The sequence below is a fragment of the Panulirus ornatus genome, chromosome 55 (assembly GCF_036320965.1).
Source record: "Panulirus ornatus isolate Po-2019 chromosome 55, ASM3632096v1, whole genome shotgun sequence".
Taxonomy (NCBI): domain Eukaryota; kingdom Metazoa; phylum Arthropoda; class Malacostraca; order Decapoda; family Palinuridae; genus Panulirus; species Panulirus ornatus.
Genome location: NC_092278.1, coordinates 30,830,355 through 30,844,600, shown reverse-complemented (window position 1 = coordinate 30,844,600; position 14,246 = coordinate 30,830,355). Strand labels below are relative to the sequence as shown.

At 43.1% G+C, this 14,246-nt stretch overlaps 1 protein-coding gene across 1 annotated transcript in view; it reads left to right on the top strand.

Annotated features, from left to right (window-relative positions):
• The window catches only part of LOC139765425 (uncharacterized), a 2,429-nt gene extending 884 nt beyond the window's left edge, over positions 1–1,545 (top strand). Inside the window, exon 2 of the mRNA XM_071692787.1 lies at positions 1–1,545. This exon is cut by the window's left edge and continues 530 nt beyond it. Within this exon, the coding sequence (XP_071548888.1) occupies positions 1–1,078 (1,078 nt within the window). The 3' untranslated portion in view covers positions 1,079–1,545.
• The last annotated feature ends 12,701 nt before the right edge of the window (positions 1,546–14,246 follow it).

Here is a 14,246-nt window from a genome sequence, read left to right as displayed (position 1 = left end):
GGTGACGCTCCTTGGGAACATCCTGGTCGTTGCCACTATGGTCAGCAGAGCCAACAAAGTTAACGCCTGGCAGATCGTCCGCACGTTCCTTGCCATCACGGACCTTCTACGTGGCGTCTTCGTCATGATCCTGACGATGCACAACACCCTCCGTCTAATGACTAGTCCCCTGGCCCACCTTGAGCTGAACACCTTAACATACGTTCCGTGGATCTATGGCACCATGAATGAACCAATGATCATCCAAAGCGGTTATTCAAGCTTCTGTGCTATAATGTATGATATTACGTCTGTGATGTCGATCCAGTGTCTGTCATGGCTCGCTCTCGAGAGGCTTTTGATGTGCAAGTATCACGGAGGGAAGACGTTCCTCACCCTTCATCGGCTCGGTGGGGTTGTGCTCGTCATGTGGCTCATTGCGATTGCATTTCCTCTGGTGAAATTTTTGGGCGGCGAGTCTGGTAGCTTCTTCGACCCCGTCAGCAAGCTTACCTTTCTGGTTTCCACCGAAGAGAAATTTGGAGTAGCACAAACCGCCTTCCTGGTTCAGAGCGCTTACCTCACTTTTCTCTTCTTGTTCACAGTTGTCGCTTCAGTGGAGGCCATGAGAACCTTTCATATCCGATCTCGGGAAGAACTCATTGAGTTGACCAAACACAGTCCAATTACCCAAGTGAAACAGCAAAAGATGGACGACCGTCACATCATGAGAACCATGAAGCTGATCCTGATAGCGTACCTCGCCTCAGTCGGCCCGCAATTCCTCCTCCTCATCCCAAACTTGACGACCCAAGTTCGCTTCGTCGTCAATTGGATGTACGTCCTCAGCTCCTCCTGGAACTGGTACCTTTACAACATGCGTAGCAACTGCTTCAAGAACCACCTGGCCAGGCTTGTGCTGTTGTCCCCCTGGTTGCCGGTGGCGCTTGAGTTGAAACTGAGAGCCATTATCGAGCATACATGTGCCCTGAACCCAGACTGGGGTCCAATCTGGTACAAACTGGACAATCTAATCAAGAGAAAGTCATCCCAATTCCAGAAGCTGGATCGACCTAATTCAAGCGATACGTCTGTTTAGTGTGATGGGAGTGTACGATGTAAGCAATGATCACTTATCACAGTGCCATGCCAGTGATACATCTCCTACAGTGTGTGTCACACACTGTCATGCCAGTCATACATCTCCCACATTGTCACAATGCCATGCCAATCATACATCTTCCACAGTGTGTCATACTGTCATGCCAGTCATGCATCTCCCACATTTTTACTGTGTCATTTCAGTCATACATCTACACTGTGTGTCACAGTGTCATCCCAGTCATACATCTCCCACACTGTGTCATTGTATCACCAACTGTAAACTAGACACATGAGGATCTTCATGTTAAGCCGTTTGTACATATCTATTTGATAGGCTGTCACAATCGCCCTACTCCCTATATGGACTTGCTTTTTTACATACGATTCTGCGCAAAAATGATTATCAAAACAGATAACATCATTTAAGAGGTAATGTATTAATCTAATAAACTTGTCAAAAAATTATTTGTCGTTCTTTTCTTCTGTGTATTCACAAAATTCAACACACACGCACACAAACACACATCATGAGGAAGCATCCCCATATGCACCACACAGAGGGCAGAATTGTACGATGATGGCAATGTCACACTCAAAGGTATGCCAGCAAATACAGATGGATTAGTAGCAAAGAGTGAAGACCTAGAATTCAAGGATCGTATAGAGGAAATCGCACCTATTAAAGTTGTGGAAATGATGCTGACTAAAGGGATAAGATCTCACCTGTTCTGTTCAGAGGGGGTTACGTGATGGTAAGGAGGGAAAGAAAGGACAAAGGAAGAGGAGGAAAAGTGGGCCTTCTTGATAAAAGCTAGCTACAAGCTTTAGGAAATAATGAAATATAGCCTACTGAGACAGTTCGTTTTTGCTGGAGTAATTGCAGTAGGAAAGAAGTCCATATCATTATCCTCCAAAAAGCTTTCTAACGATCCAGAACAGATGCTCAGTGATAACGATGATGGGACATCTGCGGTGGTGCGTGGATCAGTAAAAGGCGTCCTACCCAGAGATGGTGAAGTACTGATAGTGGTGGATTATAACAATAAATAGACTTGGGTGGGGTGGGTGGCGTATTTCCACATTCTCATGGTGCCAGAGGGTCATGAAGACACAAGTTCTTACCAAACACTGTCAAATTTCGTGTAACAGGATGTTAGTGAACACACTAGGATGCGAGGGACTGATGCACTATCATTGATATGATTATATATGCACACATACTAGTTTTGGTCGAGGTGGTGTGCAAGGTGAGAGAGGTTAGGGAGAATGATTTGGTAAACAGAGAAGAGGTAGTAAAAGCTTTGCGGAAGATGAAAGCCGACAAGGCAGCAGGATTGGATGGTATTGCAGTGGAATTTATTAAAAAAGGGGGTGACTGTATTGTTGACTGGCTGGTAAGGTTATTTAATGTATGTATGACTCATGGTGAGGTGCCTGAGGATTGGCGGAATGCGTGCATAGTGCCATTGTACAAAGTCAAAGGGGATAAAAGTGAGTGCTCAAATTACAGAAGTATAAGTTTGTTGAGTATTCCTGGTAAATTTTATGGGAAGGTATTGATTGAGAGGGTGAAGGCATGTACAGAGCATCAGACTGGGGAAGAGCAGTGTGGTTTCAGAAGTGGTAGAGGATGTGTGGATCAGGTGTTTGCTTTGAAGAATGTATGTGAGAAATACTTAGAAAAGCATATGGATTTGTATGTAGCTTTTATGGATCTGGAGAAAGCATATGCTAGAGTTGATAGAGATGCTCTATGGAAGGTATTAAGAATATATGGTGTGGGAGGCAAGTTGTTAGAAGCAGTGAAAACTTTTTATCGAGGGTATAAGGCATGTGTACGAGTTGGAAGAGGGGAAAGTGATTGATTCTCAGTGAATGTTGGTTTGCGGCAGGGGTGTGTGATGTCTCCATGGTTATAACAGAGGTGGAGGGAACGAGGAGAAGTGGGAGACCAAATTGGAGGTGGAAATATGGAGTGAAAAAGATTTTGACTTTGTACAATGGCACTATGCACGCATTCTGCCAATCCTCAGGCACCTCGCCATGAATCATACATACATTAAATAACCTTACCAACCAGTCAACAATACAGTCACTCCCTTTTTTGATAACTTCCACTGCAATACCATCCAAACCCACTGCCTTCCCGGCTTTCATCTTCCGCAAAGCTTTTACTACCTCTTCTCTGTTTACCAAATCATTTTCCCTAACCCTCTAACTTTGCACACCACCTCGACCAAAACACCCTATATCTGCCACTCTATCATCAAACACATTCAACAAACCTTCAAAATACTCACTCCACCTCCTTCTCACATCACCTCTACTTGTTATCACCTTCCCATTAGCCCCCTTCACTGAAGATCCCATTTGCTCGCTTGTCTTAAGCACTTTATCTACCTCCTTCCAAAACATCTTTTTATTCTCCCTAAAATTTAATGATACTCTCTCACCCCAACTCTCATTTGCCCTCTTTTTCACCTCTTGCATCTTTCTCTTGACCTCCTGCCTCTTTCTTTTCTACATCTCCCACTTATTTGCATTATTTCCCTGCAAAAATCGTCCAAATGCCTCTCTCTTCTCTTTCACTAATAATTTAATTTATTCATCCCACCACTCCCACTTATTTGCATTATTTCCCTGCAAAAATCGTCCAAATGCCTCTCTCTTCTCTTTCACTAATAATTTAATTTATTCATCCCACCACTCACTACCCTTTCTAATCAACCCACCTCCCACTCTTCTCATGCCACAAGCATCTTTTGCGCAAGCCATCACTGCTTCCCTAAATACATCCCATTCCTCCCCCACTCCCCTTACGTCCTTTGTTCTCACCTTTTTCTATTCTGTACTCAGTCTCTCCTGGTACTTCCTCACACAAGTCTCCTTCCCAAGCTCACTTACTCTCACCACTCTCTTCACCCCAACATTCTCTCTTCTTTTCTGAAAACCCCTACAAATCTTCACCTTCGCCTCCACAAGATAATGATCAGACATCCCTCCAGTTGCACCTCTCAGCACATCAACATCCAAAAGTCTCTTTTTTGCGCGCCAGTCAATTAACACGTAATCCAATAACGCTCTCTTGGCATCTCTCCTACTTACATACGTATACTTATGTATATCTCGCTTTTTAAACCAGGTATTCTCAATCACCAGTCCTTTTTCAGCACATAAATCTACAAGCTCTTCACCATTTCCATTTACAACACTGAACACCCCATGTATACCAATCATTCCCTCAACTGCCACATTACTCACCTTTGCATTCAAATCACCCATCACTTTAACCCGGTCCTGTGCATCAAACCACTAACACACTCATTCAGCTGCTCCCAAAGCACTTGCCTCTCATGATCTTTCTTCTCATGCCCAGATGCATATGCACCAATAATCACCCATCACTCTCCATCAACTTTCAGTTTTACCCATATCAATCGAGAATTTACTTTCTTACACTCTATCACATACTCCCACAACTCCTGATTCAGGAGTAGTGCTACTCCTTCCCTTGCTCTTGCCCTCTCACTAACCCCTGACTTTACTCCCAAGACATTCCCAAACCACTCTTCCCCTTTACCCTCGAGCTTCGTTTCACTCAGAGCCAAAACATCCAGGTTCCTTTCCTCAAACATACTACCCATCTCTCCTTTTTTCTGATCTTGGTTACATCCACACACATTTAGACACCCCAATCTGAGCTGTCATGTATAATGCACCGAAACCACAGCTCCCTTTTCACATCCAGGCCCCACAGAACTTTCCATGGTTTAGCCCAGACGCTTCACATGCCCAGGTTCAATCCATTGGCAGCACGTCGACCACGGTATACCACATTGTTCCAATTCACTCTATTCCTTCCACGCCTTTCACCCTCCTGCATGTTCAGGCCCCGATTACTCAAAATCTTTTTCACTCCATCTTTCTACCTCCAATTTGGTCTCCCACTTCTCCTCGTTTCCTCCAGCTCTGACACATATATCCTTTTGGTCAATCTTTCCTCACTCATTCTCTCCATGTGACCAAACCATTTCAATACCCTCTTCTGCTCTCTCAACCACACTCTTTTAATTACCACACATCTCTCTTACCCTATTATTACTTACTCGATCAAACCACCTCACACCACATATTGTCCTCAAACATCTCATTTCCAGCACATCCACCCTCCTCCGCACAACTCTATCTATAGCCCACGCCTCGCAACCATATAACATTGTTGGAACCACTGTTCCTTCAAACATACCCATTTTTGCTTTCCGAGATAATGTTCTCGAATTCCACACATTCTTCAACGCTCCCAGAACTTTCGCCCCCTCCCCCACCCTATGATTCACTTCCGCTTCCATGGTTCCATCCGCTGGCAAATCCACTCCCAGATATCTAAAACACTTCACTTCCTCCCGTTTTTCTCCATTCAAACTTACCTCCCAATTGACTTGTCCCTCAACCCTACTGTACCTAATAACCTTGCGCTCATTCACATTTACTCTCAGCTTATTTATGTATTTACATATTTATATATTTATATATTTATATATTTATTCATTCATTATACTTTGTCGCTGTCTCCCGCGTCAGTGAGGTAGCGCAAGAAAACAGACGAAAGAATGGCCCAACCCACCCACATACACATGTATATACATACACGTCTACACACGCTCATATACATAATTATACAATTGAACGTATACATATATATACATACACCGACATATGCATATATGCACATGTTCATAATTCATACCTACTTATTCATTTCCGTCGCCACACCGCCACACATGAAATGACACCCCTCCTCCCCTCGCACGCGCGCCTTGTAGTGCTGGGAAAAGACAACAAAGGCCACACTCGTCCACACTGAGTCTCTAGCTGTCATGTATAATGCACCTAAACCACACACCCTTTCCATATCAAGGCCCCACAGAACTTTCCATGGTTTACCCCAGACGCTTCATATGCCCTGGTTCAATCCATTGACAACACGTCGACCCCGGTATACCACATCGTTCCAATTCTCTGTATTCCTTGCACGCCTTTCCTCCTCCTGCATGTTCAGGCCCCAATCGCTCAAAATCTTTTTCACTCTATCCTTCCACCTCCAATTTGGTCTCCTACTTCTCGCTTCACTATAGTTTCCTTCGTTAGTCTGGTACCATGCTTTTGTTCATGATGTTTGACTCCACAATGATGGTCTCGCTTGGCCCAACTTAGTGTGTTTAGTGAAGGATTGTCTATAACTTTACCTCGTTGAATATAGGTCTGTGTTTTCTCAACTGTAAGTTTTTCCACTTCTGTTTCCATATTATGTATTTAGATTGTAACTCATACTACCCTTCATGACGATGTTAATTTATGTCACTTTTTGTGTTTTCCCTTACTTTTATGTGCTATGTACTTTGGATTTTTTCCCCAAATGTGCTACTTATATATGTTTTGCTTGCATTTGACATATCATATCCAAGTTTTGTGGAGCAGTTTTTTTCTCTGTTTTGTAGATTTCTGACGATGCCTCTGTGAAGGCAAAAGCTTGATTGAAATGGAATGAATAATTTTGGACAACTGTTGCTTGAGCACTCACTCAATAATAGTACTAAGAAAATTAGAGAATATAAAAAAGATTAATAACACTATATATGCTGTCGCATTCAATTCTATGTGCCACCTTCCAGTAGATTCTCCCGGCCGCTTCACATGCCATGATTCAGCCCATTGACAGCACTTCGAATCCGCATCTTTCCAATTTACTCTATCCCGTGTATGCCTCTCACCTTCCTGTATGTTCAAGCCCAGGGAGCTCAAAACTTTTTTCACTCCATCCTTCCATTTCTGATTTGATCTCCCATTATATATACTCGTATATACCCTAGCACAAGCCAGGTATCCATTTTATCAAGCTCTCCACAGGGAAGGATGAAAAGCTGGGTTGACTGTGGAACGACTGCCTCGACCTGGACTTGAACATATACAGGCCCTCGATTTTACTAGTGACATACTTCTGAATTCCCTTTTACCTAATTTTTCGTACTTATTTAAACCTGTCTGGCAGATGATCTCTCAACATAGCAATGTTCAGTTTTGATTTGCGTGTTCACACTGAGCATTTTTCACCTGTAGTGAAGGATCTCATTATGATTCCAGTCATAAATCTGATCAATTGGTCTGATCAATAATAAACAGTCTTTCAATTCTACTACTTTCTCATTTATGATTACTCTTATGATCTTCGACGTCTGTTACACCATCCAACTTTTCCCCTGTCAGGCTCTTGTACAGCGTCACAGTAGCTAGGGTGATTGTTCCATAGTTTCTGTGCTAAAACTTTGGCTCCAGTAGACTTTATCAGGTCGTTTTCTGCTCAGGTAGAGATAATATATGTCTTTGTAAAACTTCTTAGTCTTCTTATCATTTCACTTATTCGGATATCTTCAGCCGAGCACCTTACCATACGTCTTTTTGCCTCCCTGTCCACGGCTGATTTTATTATGATAAAGAGAGATGGAGCTGATGCCATTTCTTGTAGGATCCCCGAGAGAACACGGTTCTCCAGTAGAACGCGGCTCCGTTTGCTACTAACCTGAATTTTGCAGTTGGTCTGGAACGAGAGAGAGAGAGAGAGAGAGAGAGAGAGAGAGAGAGAGAGAGAGAGAGAGAGAGAGAGAGAGAGAGAGAGAGAGAGAGAGAGAGAGAGAGAGAGAGAGAGAGATAACGCAGATGATTTTTTTTTTTTTCTATCAAGAACTATTATCATCCTAAGCATAAGGAAATCTAACTCAGCGCCACCAAATGAACACATTCATCTCCTCATCCACGCTTCCTTTTTTGCTGTCCCTCAGTAACACCCAGAGTAATATCTTGCTCTCTATACGAGTCATGCAGTTAATATTTGAGTCTATGAATGTTTCATTCGTTGGCGAAGTAGCTCCACAAACCAGATTCATTTGCATGTGGATCAGTATTCACGGCTACAGGGGCGAGTGGCCGTCCCAAGCATACTGATGGCCTGTAATATGTTCAAGCTGCTGTGTAATGGCCCATGTGAGAGCAGGGAGGTCTTTAGGCCGATATCTGCTTTCGCTGTGATGCCCTGGAGAGTTCATGAGAGTTCAAGGATGTACCCAGGGAGCACCCGTTGAGCTGTCGAGGTAGAAGAGAGAGGAATTTAAACCAAACCCATCGTGTCTCTGTGGGACGAGCGGTAGCAAAGTGTATACACGTCGATTTAAGAGTGCAGATCACCGCCGACCTTGGCAAATACTAAAAGACTTTCACCTGATGAATGTTATACAAGAGCGCGATTGAAGGTGAACCTTATTCTTGGATTTCTTTCTACTGACATCAGATCCCAGTGAGCGTAGGGAGGAACGTCTCCACCACCCTGTGTCTGTTGCCACTATGTTCACATAGAGACAACTTCCATCCTCGTAGTTATTCCCTTCTCCTTTCCAGCTCGTTACAACCCTCCTCCACCACCGTCTTTCCTTCCACAGTAAAGCTGTGGAATCCATTCTGCGAGTCAGTTTGTCCTCCAAACACTTGAAATAATAACTTGGTCTACGACAAAGTTTTGGCTATTGCCATGTTTACGTTTTCTTTAAAAAAGGAGATTCAATATCACAGTTGTAACACACTAATCATTATGAGCCGATTTTTAAGAGGTCTCAAACAGGAGACACGGTCTATGATTTTCTTCTGTATATTCAACACCTATCATGTGACTCTCACTTTATCCAAGGTCCGTTTAACACCACACCTAAGCTCATCTCAGACTTTCACGTAACATAACTCTGCTCCTGTTTCACCTGCTCAATATTCGAGTCAGTAAGCTCAGTCGTGTACCAACCCAAGGCGTACGGAACATAATGAATGAGACCTCCGTTGCATTCACAACCTCTCCTCCTAGCGGACAAATGAGGTCTTGGTCTTAGAAAGGCAACAGTAGCCACCAAAGAGCTTTAGAGTCTCTGGTGATGTCAAAGACACTGTTGTCTATCGAAGCATTAGTCAAAAGCTCTTTCGCCTCTTCAGTCATTCTCTTACATTTCAGTTTTAACTTCTTCCTCTTCGCTTCCCCCCCCCCCCCTCTCTCTCTCTCTCTCTCTCTCTCTCTCTCTCTCTCTCTCTCTCTCTCTCTCTCTCTCTCTCTCTCTCTCTCTCTCTCTCTCTCTCTCTCTCTCTCTCTCTCTCTCTCTCTCTCTCTCTCTCTCTCTCTCTCTCTCTCTCTTCTACATATATTATTGTAGTTTCAGCTCCTGGGGGTTTGGCTCTCTGCGTGTCCCCAGCCCTGGATGGTCCACACTCCCTCACCCGACATTCCGCTAAGGTCGTCCCTCGGATACTGTGTTAGCGATGATGACACTTGGGTAAACCCATCTGATGTCTTCCTCTCCCCTTCCAGAGCTGGACTTTAAAGCTCTCTATCTTGCACAGCTGGCCAGTAGATCTCTTTACCTTCCACAGCTGGACTGCAGATATCTTCATCCTTCACAGCTGGGCTGCGGAACTCTTTAACTTCTTGAGCTTTTCCCCCTCCTCCTCCAACTCATGTGACCCATCTTCTTGTAGGAAGTAGGATCACATTTCTTGACGAATGGAAGACGAATTCCCCTTCTCTCACCCAACATTCCATGTAGACAGCAGTGCCTAGATAGTTTCCTTCATGCTGGAAAAATAAATGTGAAGAACATAGGAGAGTACTTTAACGCCTTTTTTCAAATGCTAGTAGTAAGAAGATAGTTTGGAAAAGTGCATTCCTCTATTGGACTGGCAAACGTAACTTTTTCCTTTTTTTCATATATGTTCACCATATCTATTAGCAAGGTAACGCCTGGAACAGACGATGAAAAGGCCGTAGGCGCTCGCGTCCACTCTCTAACTGTCATGTATTAATGTTTTAAAACTAGACACGCCTATCTACAACCCCACAAACCTATCCATGGTTTACCACGACTTCTTCAGCACCCCTGGATCAGTCTATTAACAGCACGTCCTCCCCTGTATACCACATCTCTACAATTCGCTCTATCCTCTTGCACACTTTACACCCTCCGACAAGTTCAGGCCCCAGACCTGCGGATAATCTTGCATTCCGTCCTCCCGCCCCTTTCTTGGTTTCCCCTTTCCCTTGTTTCCTCTCACTTCTGACATGTCTCCCCATTTAGTCAACCTCTCCCCACTCATCCTTTCCATCTGACCAAACCATTCCAGCACACCCTCTTCAGATCTCCCGTACATTATCCTCTTAATACGACACCTATCTCTTACCCTATCATTTTCATTCGATCTACCTCCTCATGCCACACATTATCTAAGAGCATTCATTATCCAACACATCCACCCTCTTCACACTTTTGCCTAAGGCCCATGCCTCGCATCCACATAACACCAACGAGATTACTGTGCCATCAAACATACCCAACTTTGCTCTTAAGGGCTGTGACTTCTCTTTCACAGATCATGAACGTGCCGAGAATTTGTATACTCGGGATCCAAACTATGTGAGAAAAATGATCTACAATAGATCCAAACAAAATATCCCGCACTCAGAATGGCTTCTGACTCAAAGACTCTACTACCGCGCCACTTATTGACCTCATAGAACATAGCGTAGATGGAATTAACCAATAGAAACCCCCTTCCCGCACAATACTAGTGGCAATAGACATAAGAAAGCGTTCGACACTGTCCACCTACATCACCACGCACAGAAGATACATGATGCCGCCCTTCGCGATAGTGATAAAGAATGGATAAACAATTTCATAGCCTTCCGCCATGGCAGAGTCACTCACAGTGACTTAACTACTAAAGCATTAAAATTCTACAGTGAAGTTTCCCAAGGAACAGCTCTTCCTCCAGCACTCTTCAGTCTCCACGTACACAACCTCAGGCAAACCTCATCATGAAGGATCTCTCATGTGCAGACGACCACACAATCACATCGCCATATCTTTATACGAGAGAAGCAACACTAACATGCTGCCTTACACAATATAGTTAAAACAACGGGTCACCCAGGACAAATGTGTGCATCTCCTTAAAAGCCTTTAATCATTCTTTTAACCCCAGACAGAAACAAACCCACTCTCCAGTAACCATGAGTGGACTAGGTTTCTCCCATTGATCAAAACACCAACTACTCTGGGCAACACGTACGACTCACACACATGCCATTCACTCCCCACACCAGTAATATGAACATATGAGTTACACAGAAACTGAAAGCCCTTTGAACGCTAACGTCACTAGTTCTCAACAACAAGAATTTCCCTCACAAATGTGATAGAAATAGTTCCTCTGCTCTACTTTACACTATCCCTCAACTGCCTGGTCTCCTACTCTCTCTTTATAGAATAGATAAGTATATAAATGAAAAGGAAGTAAGGGGAGTGGGAGAGGAATGGGATGTATTTAGGAAAGCAGTGATGGCTTGCGCAAAAGATGCTTGTGGCATCAGAAAGGTGGGAGGTGGGCAGATTAGAAAGGGTAGTGAGTAGTGGGATGAATAAGTAAGATTATTAGTGAAAGAGAAGAGAGAGGCATTTGGACGATTTTTGCAGGGAAATAGTGCAAATGACTAGGAGTTGTATAAAAGAAAGAGGCAGAAGATCAAGAGAAAGGTGAAAGAGGTGAAAAAGAGGGCGAATGAGAGTTGGGGTGAGAGAGTATCATTAAATTCTAAGGAGAGTAAAAAGATGTTTTGGAAGGAGGTAAATAAAATGCGTAACACAAGAGAACAAATGGGAATATCGTTGGAGGGGGCTAATGGGGAGATAATAACAAGTAGTGGTGTAGTGAAAAGGACATGGAGTGAGTATTTTGAAGATTTATTGAGTGTGTTAGATGATAGAGTGGCAGATATAGGGTGTTTTAGTCGAGGTGGTGTGCGAAGTGAGAGGGTCAGGGAGAATGGTTTGGTAAACAGAGAAGAGGTAGTGAAAGCCTTACAGAAGATGAAAGCCGGCAAGGCAGCGGGTTTGGATGGTATTGCAGTGGAATTTACTGAAAAAGGGGGTGACTGTGTTGTTGACTGGTTGGTGAGGATATTCAACGTATGTATGACTCATGGTGAAGTACCTAAGGATTGGCGGAATGCATGCATAGTGCCATTGCACAAAGGCAAAGGGGATAAAGGTGAGTTTTCGACTTACAGAGGTATACATTTGTTGAGTATTCCTGGGAAATTATATTGGAGGGTGTTGATTGAAAGGGTGAAGGCATGTACAGAGCATCAGACTGGGAAGAGCAGTGTGGTTTCAGAAATGGTAGATGATGTGGTGATCAAGTGTTTGCTTTGAAGAATGATTTGAGAAACACTTAGAAAACAAATGGATTTGCATGTATCATTTATGGATCTGGACGAAGGCATATGATAGAGTTGATAGAGATGCTCTGTGGAAGGTATTAAGAGTACATGGTGAGGGAGGTAAGTTGCTAGAAAGAGTGAAAAGTTCTTATCGAGGATATAAGGCATGTGTACGAGTAGGAAGAGAAGAAAGTGATTGGTTCTCAGTGAATATAGGCTTACGGCAGGTGTGCGTGATGTCTCCATGGTTGTTCAGTCTGTTCATGGATGAGGTTGTTAGGTAGGTGAATGCAGAGTTTTGCTGAGAGGGGCAAATATGCAGTCTGCTGTGCATGAGAGGGCTTGGGAAGTGAGTCAGTTGTTGTTCGCTGATGATACAGTGCTGGTGGCTGATTCGTGTGAGAAACTGCAGAAGCTGGTGACTGAGTTTGGTAAAGTGTGTGTCAAAGAAGAAAGCTGACAGTAAATGTGAATAAGAGCAAAGTTATTAGGTACAGTAGGGTTGAGGGACAAGTAAATTGGGAGGTAAGTTTGAATGGAAAAAACCGGAGGAAGTGAAGTGTTTTAGATATATGGGAGTGGATTTGCCAGCAGATGGAACCATGGAAGCGGAAGTGAGTCACAGGGTGGGGGAGTGGGCGAAAGTTCTGGGAGCGTTGAAGAATGTGTGGAAGGCGAGAACATTATCTCGGAAAGCAAAAATGGGTATGTTTGAAGGAATAGTGGTTCCAACAATGTTGTATGGTTGCGAGGCGTGGGCTATGGATAGAGTTGTGCGCAGGAGGATGGATGTGCTGGAAATGAGATGTTTGAGGACAATGTGTGGTGTGAGGTGGTTTGATCGAGTAAGTAACGTAAGGGTAAGAGAGATGTGTGGAAATAAAAAGAGCGTGGTTGAGAGAGCAGAAGAGGGTGTTTTGAAATGGTTTGGGCACATGGAGAGAATGAGTGAGGAACGATTGACCAAGAGGATATATGTGTCGGAGGTGGAGGGAACGAGGAGAAGAGCGAGACCAAATTGGAGGTGGAAAGATGGAGTGAAAAAGATTTTGTGTGATCGGGGCCTGAACATGCAGGAGGGTGAAAGGAGGGCAAGGAATAGAGTGAATTGGATCGATGTGGTATACCGGGGTTGACGTGCTGTCAGTGGATTGAATCAGGGCATGTGAAGCGTCTGGGGTAAACCATGGAAAGCTGAGTAGGTATGTATATTCGCGTGTGTGGACGTATGTATATACATGTGTATGGGGGTGGGTTGGGCCATTTCTTTCGTCTGTTTCCTTGCGCCAACTCGCAAACGTGGGAGAGGGACAGAGCAAAAAAAAAAAAAAAAAAAATATATATATATATATATATATATATATATATATATATATATATATATATATATATATATATATATATATATATATATATACTTATATTATATAAATATATATATATATATATATATATATATATATATATATATATATATATATATATATATATATATATATATATATATATATATATATATATATATATATATATATATATATATCAAAGGAAATTGTATGCCATACATTTTCTGAAATGTATGTGAATAAAAAATACAGATATTGATGTGTACAGCTTATATTAGCTTATCAATGAATGGTCTATTTAGTAATAATGATAAGAATTAAGTCCATCATTCTCAGCAGCGCTTGCAACCGAATTCCATTCTGTATGCTGCTTGGATCTGGTAACCAAAGAAGAGGGCCAAGCAGGGCAAGTGATGTGCCAGGTCAGTGGCACACAGAGGGAACGCACGATGACTTAATGTCTCTCTCTGGATCATATAAAAGGCGCACCTTTGCCTCCCCGACTCATTCCC